This window comes from Medicago sativa, chromosome 6 (assembly GCF_051527215.1).
Source record: "Medicago sativa cultivar Bolivia chromosome 6, Bolivia_mono, whole genome shotgun sequence".
Lineage (NCBI taxonomy): Eukaryota > Viridiplantae > Streptophyta > Magnoliopsida > Fabales > Fabaceae > Medicago > Medicago sativa.
The window spans coordinates 28,126,289-28,140,762 of record NC_140754.1 but is presented as its reverse complement, the minus strand read 5'-3'; the positions used below and the strand labels follow the sequence as shown (position 1 = coordinate 28,140,762).

Sequence of the window (14,474 nt, the reverse complement as noted above, 5' to 3'; positions counted from 1 at the left end):
AAATGTATACCGAACAAAGTAGATGATTACGGAAAAGACACACGCTTTAGGGAAATAAGGAAAGGAAATCTGCTCTTCACCCAGCACAAAACACTCGCGTCCTGTAGCCATTCCGAAAATACCCCTGCGCTAGTTAACTAACGCATGTGTAAATCAAACATGACTTAATTTTATACATGCGTGACTTAAGTCACGCAACATGAGTTAACTCACGCAAGTTATAAACCCAACGTGAGTTAACTCACGCTAGGGAAAATGTGAATTTTCTCCATCTTATTCATTTGGCAGCTAGTACTGCTTTATGTGTGTGAAAATGATAACATGCACGGCAAGACAACAAAATATGGTCTGCTTTTTTTTGCCACTTAATTAAAACAACCAAAATCATTATGATGGAATGGAACACACAAAGATAGCATGAAAAAAAATCTAATTAATGTCTCGAAACATAGCATGAAAGAAAATGATAAAATTACCTGGTAGCAAGCAAAACGAGGGTAAGGAAGAAGCCATGCAACCACACAAGCAATTACACCTAAAGCTGTACTAGCTGCCAAATGAACAAGATGGAGAAAATTCACATTTTCCCTAGCGTGAGTTAACTCACGCTGGGTTTATAACCTACGTGAGTTAACTCATGCTGCGTGACTTAAGTCATGCATGTGTAAAATTAAGTCATGTTTGATTTACACATGCGTTAGTTAACTAGCGCAGGGGTATTTTCGGAACGGTTGCAGGACGCGAGTGTTTTGTGCTGGGTGAAGAGCAGAAATCTAAGGAAAGTGATCTTCACACTGGATTCAACGGTAACAGTACTAACAATTTCGTTGCACATTCACATAAATATATGAAAAAATATAGCAACTAAATTGTGCCGTCACTAAAATAGATGTTCATGTTATATTTTTGTTCACAATGTAAGTGTTCCCATACCTTAATATGTTATCTGCATCTATTTATGATAGAATGTACTCTGTGCAAGTGGTACATTCTAATAAGAAACTTGAGCAAGTGCAAATAATAAGCATGTAGTGATAACTTGAGCATTGAAAAGTCTTTTTTTTACGCAACATTGTAAAGTCTAATAACAATTACTCATGTTTTTCCTTAAAAAAAAAAAAAATCACTCTCATGTTAAATTGAAAATTCAAACATGGGGTGCGTTTGATGTAATAAATAATAGAAAAAAGAATACAACATTAATATGGGGTGCGTTTGTTTTTACTTTAAACATATTTATTTTGTTTTAAAAAATATCTAGAGATTTTTTAGAAGGAAAATGCTGACAAGCACGACAATATACATCGTTAAAATTACAAGAACAAGTATATATTGCCATTCCATTTTTTTTTTTTATTTTTATTTGCACAAAATGATAAAAACACTTTATTCCATGGTGTTTCTTATGAGAAATCACAAAAATGCCCCATTTCATCGTGTTTCTCCAAATCAATTTTTGTATATCTTACCTCACCGTTAACTGAGGAATGGTGATGTTATTTCTTTAGTATCATTGTTACACAACATATAGATTATTTTCAACAAGATCAGAGTGGCGCAGCGGAAGCGTGGTGGGCCCATAACCCACAGGTCCCTGGATCGAAACCAGGCTCTGATAAAATAAAATCAATTTTTTTTAACAAAAAAACATAGATAAAATCAATTTTTTTTTAACAAAAAAACATAGCAAAATATTGGACAGGTCTGCCCCTTGAACAATGTTGTAAAACAAGTTCTTTTAATGCATTTTTGGTTAACTTTTGGGAGAGCTAAAAGTGATTATATATGCATAAAATTGTTTTTGGTATGTATGGGGGTTCTCAATTAGAATTGATTTTGTGAATTAATTCTAATTTGAAGCTAGGATCTCTAGCTTTTTCGTTAAAAAGTTTTTTAAATGTATTGTTTAACTCACTTTTGCATGAGTGAATCAAAACATAATCACTTAATCTTAAACTCACTTTTACTAAAAGTGATTTTACAAAATCAATTCAATCAAAATGTCGTTGTAGAACCATACATACACTTGGAACATACTTAATTAACAACATAGAAGACATGGTACCCGGGAAAGTAATCTTCCCACTAGACTCAATAATGCTAACAATTTTTTTGCACATTTCTTGCAAGATTTGCAAACAGAAGCACATGCAACAACATGTTTTTCAAGCAGTCTATATACTCTCAATTTCTTCTAATCTTTTAAAAACATCGCGAAGAAGCTCGTACTGAAGACTAGCCCAACGGTTGTTCTGTATTAATTGCAAATGGCTGCTCGTTGGACTCGTGGACCGAATTACTTGACTTGTCCTTGTCATGGAAAGGAAGCCTTACCTCAAAAATCCTACTTGATATAAACTTTCAAACCCATATCTAGCTACCTCATGAACAAGATTGTGGAAAGACATTCGACATTACACTACTCGACTTCACCCGATCATTAGAAGAAAGGTAAATCCTTTGTTGTTGGAAGAGCTATAAGGATAATGTTTCACCAATCCACTCTTGGGAGTGTGCAAAGCTGCAAATCAACTAAACATGTAATTTTAGAGTTTAACATCAACTCATAACTTTCAAGAAATAAAAAGAAAGGAACATTGTTCTGTCCAAAAATAAAGCTAGGATAGCGTGGTCAGAAGCTTCATAATGATGGTGATTAAGTACGATGGAGGTAGAGCTTCGGTGTGGCAGAGGTTGTTCATCGACGGAGAGGAGAAAACCTGCAAAATAGGTTAGCTTGCCGACTCTCAAGTTAGTGTTTATCCTTGGGAGAAAAGTGAGAGAAAATGTGTAAAAGTGATCAAGGTTCTAAAAAACGGTCGCTGTCGCGTTAAGGTTGTCGCGATTTCGACTGTAACGGATGTTGCGATACAAATAACGGTCTTCGCGGTGTGAATTAATCAAAACGTTTCACAAAGCGTATTAAAACTATTTATATTATCATATAATGTATAATAACTTAGATTAATACTTTTTTCCATAATTATAACATGTTTAAAGTAAATATAATAATAAAAATAGACTACATTTAGTAAAGATAGAATGTTTGACAGATTGAAAAGAAATTAACTAATAAATAACTACTCATAGCATATCTTTAAACAAAGTTCATGATCAATTAACTACATTTAGTTCACATCATAAATTTTTATGAATAAAAAAGAGGCATTAAAGTGCCAAAAATGGTGTAAAAAATAATAAAAATGGTGAAGAAATAAATAAAAACAAAATCGGCTCAGCTGGATTAAACCTGGGCCACTTGATGCATCAAGGGGTCCAAACTTAATCACTAAAGGGCTCATCACATCCACAAGATCTAAATCAAAGAGTTAAAAAAAAAAAAAAAAAGGGTGCAGAATTAAAACAGAGGGGGTGTAATAACAAGCTGCATATGGAACAAAAAAAGGTGAGGGGCTCGCAGTCAACAAGGAAGGAAGGAGGTCAACTCCTTCTTCTTCCTCTAGTTCACGTAAAACACCAACAACAGCATCATTATCACTTCAAAAATTAAAATCTCAACTATTCACCAAATCTCACAAACTAAAATACCATTTTGCTTGAATTTTCACGCTGATCATGAATCTAAGCTTATATTTCACAGTGAATGTTTGTATAGAGAGAAAAGTGAGAAAAAAGTTTTGACTGAATTTTCAAGTCTGAACGGAGTCCGTAACGGCGTTTCGCGGCCGTAATGGCGTTCCGTAACGCCGTAACGGCGATTTTGCTGTGATTTTTGTTCTCAACGTGAAAAGGTCCAAAAACGGTCACGGTGGCTGCCGATACCGATTTGTAACGGCCGCAATCCAGGTACAAGTCCGTTTTTTGAAACCTTGAAAGTGATCATACATGGGGCGTGGCCAAAAGCCACACTTTTTATAGATAAGTTCGATGTAACTGATCCGGTGGAACCTAACAACGGGTACACATATAAGTGGAGGATATAAGATTCGAAATCCGGTTACAACATCATGTCAAACAATTTTCATATTTTTACCAATTAAACTAAGATTCGTAAACATAGATTCCAATTTTTTTATCAGCAATAGTTTTGATTTATGCATCCAATGATCTACCTGTTCTTTATTTTTGTTTTTTGATAAATCCTTTATGGTTCTTGCAATGATTGTTGATTTTTGAAGTGTCAATAGTCAAGATGCCATTAGTCATAGTAATATCTCTGCACTCCAATTCTAATTTTAAAATAATGAATTATATCACACATGCCTATTACTATTTTATGTAATAGATTTTTTTTGGTAACAAAAGGGAAAAAATTAAGTAAGAAACAATCCAAACTAGGATCGAACAAACTCAACACTCATAACATCTGCTGATAGGACAGATACCATATCAGGAGAGACTTCATTCAAAATAACGAAGCTATCCTTTTTAGCTAGAATATCAGCTGCATCGTTACCCTCACAAAATATGTCGTAAATTAAATTAACCACCCAACTCTATAATAGATTTGGTTGTAGACGAAGTTTATTTAGATATAACCAAAATATATTTACACATATTGCAGTAGACCCAAATAAGAGGAAAATAGATTTCCTGCAGACGCCAAAATTTCGCATTCATACAATATCATGTCAAGGGCTATTAGGTTTAGATTGGACCATGATTGCATGAATGCGGGATTTTGGCGATCAAAGGAAATCTAGGTTCCATCTAGTGGGCCAATGGCAGATATTCTTACCTATATTTTATAAGAAAAAAAAAATATCTATAAAGCTGAATAAAAGTTGACAAGATATACACACATGATATGATAATGTTAAGAAACATATAGAAGGACATTAAGATATATATGGGAGAACATCTTGTCCAATCCATCAAGACTGTATAACGCACTCCAATTTGGCCCCTGCCTTTGCTTGTCCATCTTCAATGTTTTCTTCTTTTACAATTACACCCTCCTTATTCTTCCCCCACAAGACACTATAGAGTCCAAGCACTAGCAAAACTGTGCCACCAATACTGTAATTAATGAGAAAAGATAATGGTTAATTAGTCACTTAACCTTTTATAATCATATCATATACTATTATTACATGTACATGATAGTTAAATAAAAAAGTATACAAGTATATACAAGTATATAATATATGTGTGTATCATTGTTTGAAAGAAGAAAGGGTGAAATTAAGACCTTCCCCAAAAGAGTGTTTCTTTCCACCAAATTGCTGAGAAAATTGCTGTGAGTACAAGAGCTAGAGGGGTGAACATGGCAGTGAACACTGGACCTTTCGTCTCTACAGTGCATACTTGCAGCCAATAACAAATGGCCGTTACAATTATACCCTGCAAATAACAACAATAAACTGATGTTAATGCAATGAAGAATAATTTTATGTCCAATTAAAGAAAATTTGTAAGACCTTTTTTTAGTTGATTTTTTTTTTTTTGGGGTGGATTTATAAAAGTTATAGTAGACTTGTTTTTTTTACCATGTTATATGAATTAGTATTAAGTTTTGAGACTAATCTTCTTTGAAGATCTTGTTAGCACACAAGGTGGATTCTCTCCTGACCTAATTTTAATTGGTATGTGGATAATTTACCCACAACTTTTTTAACTAGTATGCAAGTGAAAGTTATCAATTCTCAATATAAAATAAAAAGTAGCATATTCCCATCGAATGGAAGAGTCTAGGTCAGAGAAAAAGTGTTCATGTTAAAATAATTTTATTGGTGGTGAATATAATATGACTATATTCACTTATTCATCTTAGGAGATGAATTTTTAACTATTAAATAACTTGATAAAAAAGACCATTTGTAAATGGCATTACATGATGTAAAAGCCAAAATCATATTCCATTTGATTAGTGGGTTTGAGAAAATTACGGTAAACACATAATTTTAGTAAAAACTACATAAACTTCAACAAAATCATGACGTAATTTTTTCAACATCACTGTGATTCCACACGTACCCAAAATAGAAACCAAGAGACAACTAATTAGCGCAAAGCATAATATTATATTTAGTGCTTCGGATATCTTCATCGGAAGTTAGAGAGTAATCATTTAGGTTAGAAGATCAATTTAGGTGATCGACTTCTTTCAATAAGTTTCATCGTCCTGCCTTGATAGATTAGTTTATGAGCTAAGAGACACCGAAAGAATTTTAAAAAAAATGTCCTGAATTTGATCCCAAGAAACTAACACAATCACATGTTTACTAATATTTTCCTATAAAAGAAAGTGGTAGAACCGGTAAAATACTAATATTTTTCTATAAAAAGAAAGTGATCAAACCGGTAACCAAGATATCCACCAACTGTGCGACACATGTTGGTATAATCATTCCATTTTTTTTTTGTGTGTGTGTGTGTGTGTGTGTATATATATATATATATATATATATATATATATAAAATAATCCTAAAGAATTGGTTGTATATTTACCATGATTGTAACGTTTGTGCTATAACAATAATTGGATGATCATGCATATAGTGGTCCATTAAGATCTTACATGTCAATGGTGTTCTCATATGATGTGAGGGGAACATTATGACCATAAGAAGGTTAAAAACTTAAAATCAGTTGGCTAGGACAATGACAATTGACCATCTCGTAGAAGAAAAATGCAACCATATTAGGTCTTGCAAGATATCCACTAAGGTCCATTCAAAATGACATATCTCTTGACAGTTTGAGTGCAGAAATGAAAAATATCACGAGCATAAAGTAGTTAAATATTTCCTATTTATTATGGCCTAAATGACATATCATCAATCCGTTATATGAAGCATACAAATATAATTTGTCAAAAAAAAAAATCATACAAATATAATAAATGAAGTATATAAAATTTGTCAATTTAATCGGTAGTACATACTAATCCATACATACTATTCCCTCCGTTTTAAGATTTTTATATAAATACAATAATGTTGTCTAAAGACACAACTCAACGATTATATAACGTTGTCTAAAGAAAATTGTTAACTTTTACGCATGCAATATTATTTTAAAATGAGTATTGTTTAAAGTGTGTTTGGTTTGATTTTGAAAAATACTATGGAAGTTGTTTGGTTTAGGTAATGAGTTCAAAAAATTTAAAATTTAAGCAACCTATATGATGTAAAAGAAGGTTACAATTTTTTGTAGTAATAGTTATTGAGTATGACTTATATTTTTTTTTTTTCAAAACTTCTTTGCCTTCTGAATCTTTAGTTAGGGAAAATTTGTGGAGAAAGGGAGATACAACATATGCACAATGGCCAAGCTGAAAATCCCTCAATTTTTTTCTTTTAAGAAAGATATATTGTCCTTTTTTATTTTAATTTTTCATTAAATAATTTAAATTTTTTATTGCTTTTATGCATGCTTTTGTTTTTGCATAATCAAATCAACTAAAACTAATTAAAGTTGGTTGATAAATTAGATTCAAAATCATCCAAGTCACAACTCAACAAAAAATGTGGGACTGAGTTTTGTGTGCAGAGTTAACGTCAAAAGGATATGATTGCATTGTAGTCATTCGCTTCTAGACCATTAGATCAAGATTGAACGACTCGTATTTAAGCTTAAAATTTAGATTTCTAAACAATTTAATTCTGAATATGAAATCTAAACCGTCCAATCTTGATCAGATGGTCCAGATGTGTCGACCGTTTGCACTCAATCCATATCCAAAAGCGTGACCATTCTAAAATCTATTGATTCTCTTGTACTCTTTTTTTTAATACAAGATTCTCTTGTACTCTACTAATATAACATGATTGATATCTTGTCTAATATTGTTTTTTTAAGGAATCTTGTCCAATATTGTTATCCACGATATTATTATTAATTTAGTAATATTGTATAATTTTGCTATGGATAAAAATATTAGATAATGAACGTACACAATAAGCCACAGAAAGAAGATGAAAATCCCATCCTAGTTTCCATGCAGAAGGATTCCTCTCCATTGCAATGGCCAAAATACCTGACTGTATGAAGCTAAAGAAACATTGTATAATAGTGAGCCTGAATTTTGCTGGGTATTGCTTTACAATAAATCCCTGAAACAAAAGTATATTAGTTTAAAAAATTATACAAAGCAAAATGCTTATGATAAAAAAAAATTAAACAGTTAAATTAAGGTCAAATGCATCTAAAGGTCTTTTAAGTTTTTTCGTTTTTCCCAAAGTGATCCTTTAAGTTTCAAAAGTCCCAAACACGTCCTTTAAGTTTCAAAAGTCCCAAACAAGTTCTTTTAGTTTTTGAATCGTTTCAAACAAGTCATTTTAGAGGATGATGGTGATGATTCAGATGATAGCAACAAAGAGCATTATCCACCATTTGCCATACCTAAAAAGATGACTAATTTTAAGTGGGTGTTAGGAGCCAGATTTGGTACCAAAGATGAGTTCAAGGAAGCAATTACCAACTATGCTATCTACAATAGGACTTGTTTGAAACGATTCAAAAACTAAAAGGACTTGTTTGGGACTTTTGAAACTTAAAGGACCACTTTGGGAAAAACAAACAACTTAAAGGACCTTTGGATGCATTTGACCTTAAATTAAATATAACTAAGATTAGGCAGTTTTTGAGGGAAATGTCTTGTAATCATGAGTTTGGCCGATAAGTAAATAATGTGTAACTAAGGTTTGTTTGAAATACAATTTAAACTCGAATAGAACGATTCAACCACTTGTCAAAATTATGTCACTATGATATATTAGTTCTTAAAATCTCTCCACATATATCTAAGCAATGAGATATAATTAGATATGTGGAAAACATTTTAAGATTTTGCATAAATAATTAATTACACAATAATAAATCGAATAAATCATTAATTTAGTCTTTAAATTAATACCCCATCTTCAATTTAGTCCATATATTTTATAAATATAATACGTAGTTTTTAAAGTATATGAAATCTATCAATTGAAGTTTTGTTGTTAAGATGTTAGAGACTAAATTTATGAGAAAATAATAGTTTAGAAAGTAAATTAATAATTTATTAAAAATGGATGATATTACCTATTGCATGCTTAATATGAAAGACGTGACAGCAAGATAATCTACCTGCAAAATAAGCCATAAGGACCAACCAGTATTTGCTGAGAGCATCATAAGAGAACCTTTGATGTTATCTCCTTTGGAATGAATCTTTGTGAATGAATGAGAGTTATGATTTTGATTTTCATGATGCCACCTTATGAAATCTATTGAAGGTCCTTTGACTAAAGCAAATACTATAGCCCCTGAAAGGGATAAGATAGAGCCCAAAATCTTTGCCATTCCATGCATGTATTTTATTGAAATGCTTTCAACCCTGAAATTTTATTTCTTATTTTAATTAAAATAAAATTTAGATTAATATTATTAATGTATTTTTTTCATGGTTATTTCTAGTTTAATTTACCCAATTATAACAGCCATGATGAAAGTAATGGATGGGATTGTGTTTGTGCTTGCAGCAGCAAATGTTGCAGAGGTATAGTTTATTGCAACATAGTAAAGGTTTGAACTTGCTGTTAACCTGTATTTATATAGGCACATAAAAACATTAGTTAGAATATTGTATCACTATCAAAGAAAATGTTTATACTACTACTATGTAATATTGAACTTCATATTCTTTTACAAAAAAAAAAATTGTCCTTGGAGTGAATTTGAACTCCATCATAGAGTTAAACTCTTACCACCTAATATTGAACTACTTAAAAGAAGTGAAATTAGTCCACCGATATTGATACAGGGAGAATCAAACCTAAGACCTTGAAAGGAGCATATTCGAAGGTCCCAAACCAACACCATCAAGTCAACCCATGTAGGTTGATTATGTTTAATTTTTAATTAGTAGAGAATTAGAGATATTTAATTTGTTTTTTCTAATGCTTAACTTTTTAACTACATTTAGAGTTTTTAAATTAAATATCAGGTAGTTTTTTTTGGTAATCATGTTATTGATGCGAAATATCAAAAAATGATTGTCCAAGATTAATCTCTGCCGTGAAACTTGGCCGACCCCCTTTAGTTGGGTCTCCCTTCCAACGGCATTTTTCGATCCACAAGGTTTGAATTTGAAACCTTACTTAAGGAATCCGAGTCAAGTTCCATTGTACCAATGCAATGTTAGTAAGCTGTAATGGGAAGTTTAATATAAAGAAAATTAAAGAAAATTTTCATTTTTTTTAATAGTAAATTTAAACTTTTTGAAATATGGAAATAAAGGGGGTCAAGAATGAGACATCCATACCCAACAAGGGAAACTAGAAACAATTTGCACAACAAGTTGCATGACAAAGGAGTAGCATGCTTACTGCAAAATTCCAAAATTAAGGTGAAAATAAATTTGTTAAGCACACTTTTATCAATAATAATTTAGTAAAAAGAAAAGGTTATAAATATGAAATAACAATTGTATAACCTGTCAAAATAAGCAAATGGAGATAAAGCAAGTGATGCAAAGATTTGACGATAAACAACAAACACATAAGGACTCATTCCTTTAGAAATTGCTGCTTTTGAAAGAAGAGCCATTCCTGCATATACAAATTGAATAAAAAGCATTGCAATATAAGGTTTATGTTTTTCCAAGATTGTCATACACCCTAGCAAACTACTCTTCATTTTGTGTGCTACCTCTTTACCAACATGAAATGTGGCTATAAAATGAGGGTAACTTAGGTGCTATATATAGAACTTATGAACTTGATTAATATATTTTTTTTATAAGCTTTATGCTTTATGTTACCAGCTTTGTGCTTTATATATAACTTGATATGAAAGTGGCATGAATTTGGTCCATCAAGTGGAAAAGTTAAATCACTAGGCACTAGTATCATTTGGTATAGTGGTGGGTAATATGGCGCATGCTAGATTGTACTTTTGTATAACAAAGGTAGCAACATTATTACTATACAAGAGGACAATAAGTGTGATGTTATGTTACTAAAAATTGTAAAATTTAGAGGAAACTTTTGCAAGCACTAAAACATTTAGTTCAAAGAAGCAATCATTCAGTTTATAATTGGTTGTAACTTTATAAGTCTTACTCTAATCTATGTAAATCTTGTGTTGGAGTAAGTTTTTCATAAAAATATTTTGTTTGCCATTTTAAAAAAAGTGAAGTAGTTACTTAAAGTAACCATAACATCAAGTGAAAATATTAATACCCAACTTAGGTGATATTATTATATTTTGGTTGTTAAATTAGTCAAAGAATAAAGAGGTAATGGATGTTGGCAAAGGATGTGGTGAAAAAAGGCGTTAGATGGTTCATTAGTACAGGTACATGCATGGTAGACAAACTCGAGATCCTAAGTAAGATCGGGAAGGACCAATGAGATCGTAAATCGGGGGATCGTAACACGGATCGTAAGATCCTACCAAATTTAAAAATTCATATATATTGCATATAAATTCATACATACTCATATGAAGCAACATAATTTGATAGAAAAAAAACTTTAAATAAAACTCAAATTCATTAATAGAAAAAGAAAAAAAAACACTTAAAAACAGTACTCATACAACTCCATAACAACATTAAAACTTAATCATAATTATCTCAACGGTTAATTAAGATAATTGGTAATTGGTACTTGGTATGGTAGAACAGAACAAGAAAAGGGTTGAATATAAAATAGAGGCTAATAATGAAGGATTCTTTTTATTTTTTTGAAAGTAAGAATGAAGGATTTTTTTTATTTTTTTGAAAGTAAGAATGAAGGATTGTTGTCTGCAGAAGTAATGGGTAGAAGACTGATTAAATAAGGAACGTAAGAGAGGAAGTTGAGTGCTATGAATATGGAATTGCATTGGTAAGGTTCCATGATTCATGGGTTTATTGAAAAATTTCCCTAATTATTATTGGGAAGATATTCAATAATCAATGGGTTTAATGATAGGATTTGAAACGGTTTAAGAGATTAAGAAGGGTGAAAAACGTTTTTTTTGACTTTGTGATTGGGGAAATTCGTTTTTTGCGAACCGGGTCACGAACCCGACCCGGTATATCTGTATTTTTGGAAAATGAAGCACTAATCGGGTCACGAAACGACCCGCGAACCCGGTTTTCTGGGTTTCCAACCTAACTCGGCTGGATCTACGTTACCACCGCGTCCACGACTTTGCGCGGCGATCCAAGCCGTTCTTACCATTTTCCGATTCCGGCCACCTATGAGCACGAAGAGGTCAGGCAAGATCGTGGAACCGTACGATTCTACGGTCCAGATCGAGAGTTTGTCTACCATGGGTACATGTATATTGTTGATGGATCATCCTTGGTTAGCAACATGAGAGAGTATCTCACCAACTCAGATAGGTAATGCACAATTTCACTCCATTTGTGTGAGTGAATTGATTGATTAAACTACCAATGAGGTGGAAAGGTTTGTCTCTCATCTGTTTGATCCTCACACTACAAATTTGATCATGAATACTCCTTTTTTTTTCCCAAGTTACTAATGATATGTTGGTGTGTGAGGAGAAAAGAACAAGTGATATTTTGTTTGCAATACTCATCGAATTTGTGCAGAATCCATACAAGATACTACTCATTTACAAGGATCAAAAAGTTAGAATTCTATATAGAAAATCGAAGCACCACCAAAGTTGAAAAACCTTCTTTAGAGAGTATGTTGTGATTGTTTCCACACCTGTCCTCGTTTTCTTGATAGAGGTGTTACATACCCCTCTAAGTGTGTTGTGTAAAATGGTGATGACAGGTCATCCTACGTTATTCTTAATATGTTTTCAGTCAAATTCAGTAGGTTTTACCAGTAGAATAGAGGAGTATTAGAACAATTGTCTATGATTTCGGGACATTTGTAATTTTTTCTATATTTGAGTCTATGATTCTATTCTTCCCGAAACATATCAATTCTATGGTATTTTTGATGTAATTCATGAAAAAATCATGCAAATAGGCAAAGCAAGAACATCTGAAGAATAGTGAAAACCTTGGGAAGATCAAGAATGAAGATTCAAGAGGCCTCAGAAGACTTTACAGAACAAGAATTTATGTTCTTAGGTCCCAAGACATCTTATATGGAAGCAAACACCCAAAAGGACGGAAAAACAGAGATTTAGGGTACGGAACGCACTCACATGCGCCTAGGGAATGAGTTGTTTCACACACTCATGCGCTTAGGGAATGAGCTGTGCGCCCCGAGCACTGCTTAGTGCAGGCCAAAACTTTTTTTTTCTCTACTTTTTAGTGGGAAAAAGCCCGATTTTTCGGCCCAACTTCAGGTGTAAACTCTCCCTATAAATATTGCATTCCTCATTCAAAAATATTCATTCAGAATGAAGCGGTTCAAGAGGAAGGAAAGCACCAGGAGCTTCCAGGGAGGAGTTTCTCTCTCTTCACTCCAACTTTTCTAAGGTATGTTTTATTTCTTTTGTAATTTGTTTTTAATTACCCATGAGTAACTAAATCTTTTTAGGCTAGGTTTCTAAGTTGAACGTCTATTTTATTTATTGGATATTTATTTAATTTAAAGTCTTTATTAAGTTATTTTATGTTTGCTATTTAGTTTTACTTTTGTGCGTAAAATTTGTCTTTTCTGGAGCATAACCCTAATTTAGGCACTTAGGTAGTGACAGAGCCTAATATTAATATTTATATCTTGAAATTTATATTTGTCTAACCAGGAAGTAATTACTTATTAACTAGTGAAACAAACCGAAAGCGATCGTACCCTGATAGTAAGTACTTAGGGAGCTGACATACCTAATATTGATGAACATCTGATGAAATCAAGTAGTATGTAGTTAGTAATTAAGGAAACTATGACTTCACGCCTTAAATCAGCCAAGTAACTTCATTCTTTTTCCTTGGTAAGGTAGACGTTGATAGGGTAGCCCGTTTGCAGAATTACTAAGAGAGAGAGAGAGAGAGAGAGAGAGAGAGAGAGAGAGAGAGAGAGAGAGAGTGCTATGTACTTCTGAGATTCATATATGAGAGAACCTTCATGAACACTTGCCTTCGTACCTTTGGAAATCTAGGAACTCTACCATAAGTATATGTTTGAATTACCCATGAGTGAGATAAACCCCACACGTAAGAGTCACCATGTGATCAATATGTACAACTCAACAGGCGGTGGGATAAACCTTAATTGACTGAGATGGCATAGACCCCGCACGTAAGGATGACCCTGCGACCAGCAGGTGCAGCTTGGCAATTGGTTAGTTTATCACGTCCCACGAACTTATCACTTAAATTGCCCTTACGTGAATTAACTCGAATAAGACTTGACTGTTACATAAATCTAACAAATGAATAGAGGGGATTCAGAGAATCGTAACAGCTGCTAACATTCTTCAATTAAAACAGGTAACTTGCTCTGTTGCAAACAGATAAAAATTTCAAATCTCTAAACCCTTACATTTTATTTTATAATTTTGTTCTCAAATAAGAAACCTGAATTGTTTAGATGAAACGACAATCTTTATGGATACATTACTCTACTTATCACTTTATTACTTCGTAAATGATTTGGTATACTTGCCT

General features: G+C 32.5%; 1 protein-coding gene and 1 non-coding gene across 2 annotated transcripts; one reads left to right on the top strand and one right to left on the bottom strand.

The window, feature by feature from the left end:
- The first annotated feature begins 1,546 nt into the window (after positions 1 to 1,546).
- TRNAM-CAU (transfer RNA methionine (anticodon CAU)) lies at positions 1,547 to 1,618 on the top strand. Its single transcript has one exon. It is a non-coding gene; the product is annotated as a tRNA-Met (tRNA).
- A 2,849-nt stretch (positions 1,619 to 4,467) lies between these two features.
- Positions 4,468 to 10,624, bottom strand: UMAMIT22 (nodulin MtN21 /EamA-like transporter family protein). Its single transcript, XM_085717166.1, has 7 exons — positions 10,383 to 10,624; positions 10,212 to 10,274; positions 9,375 to 9,491; positions 9,035 to 9,284; positions 7,861 to 8,019; positions 5,153 to 5,304; positions 4,468 to 4,980 (listed from the first exon to the last, which is right to left on the bottom strand). Exons 1-7 carry the CDS (start codon positions 10,583 to 10,585, stop codon positions 4,836 to 4,838), a joined length of 1,089 nt encoding a protein of 362 aa, XP_085573292.1. The 5' UTR covers positions 10,586 to 10,624; the 3' UTR covers positions 4,468 to 4,835.
- Positions 10,625 to 14,474: the final 3,850 nt, after the last annotated feature.

What these genes read in the sequence shown, in the direction of transcription:
- UMAMIT22 (XM_085717166.1), bottom strand. Translation starts at nt 10,585, where the DNA reads ATGAAGAGTAGTTTGCTAGGGTGTATGACAATCTTGGAAAAACATAAA. An exon ending in CCTTATGGCTTATTTTGCAG is followed by an intron (nt 8,020 to 9,034) that starts GTAGATTATCTT and finishes CTTTTGTTTCAG; the next exon opens with GGATTTATTGTAAAGCAATA. An exon ending in TTCTTTCTGTGGCTTATTGT is followed by an intron (nt 5,305 to 7,860) that starts GTACGTTCATTA and finishes TGTTATTTGCAG; the next exon opens with GGTATAATTGTAACGGCCAT.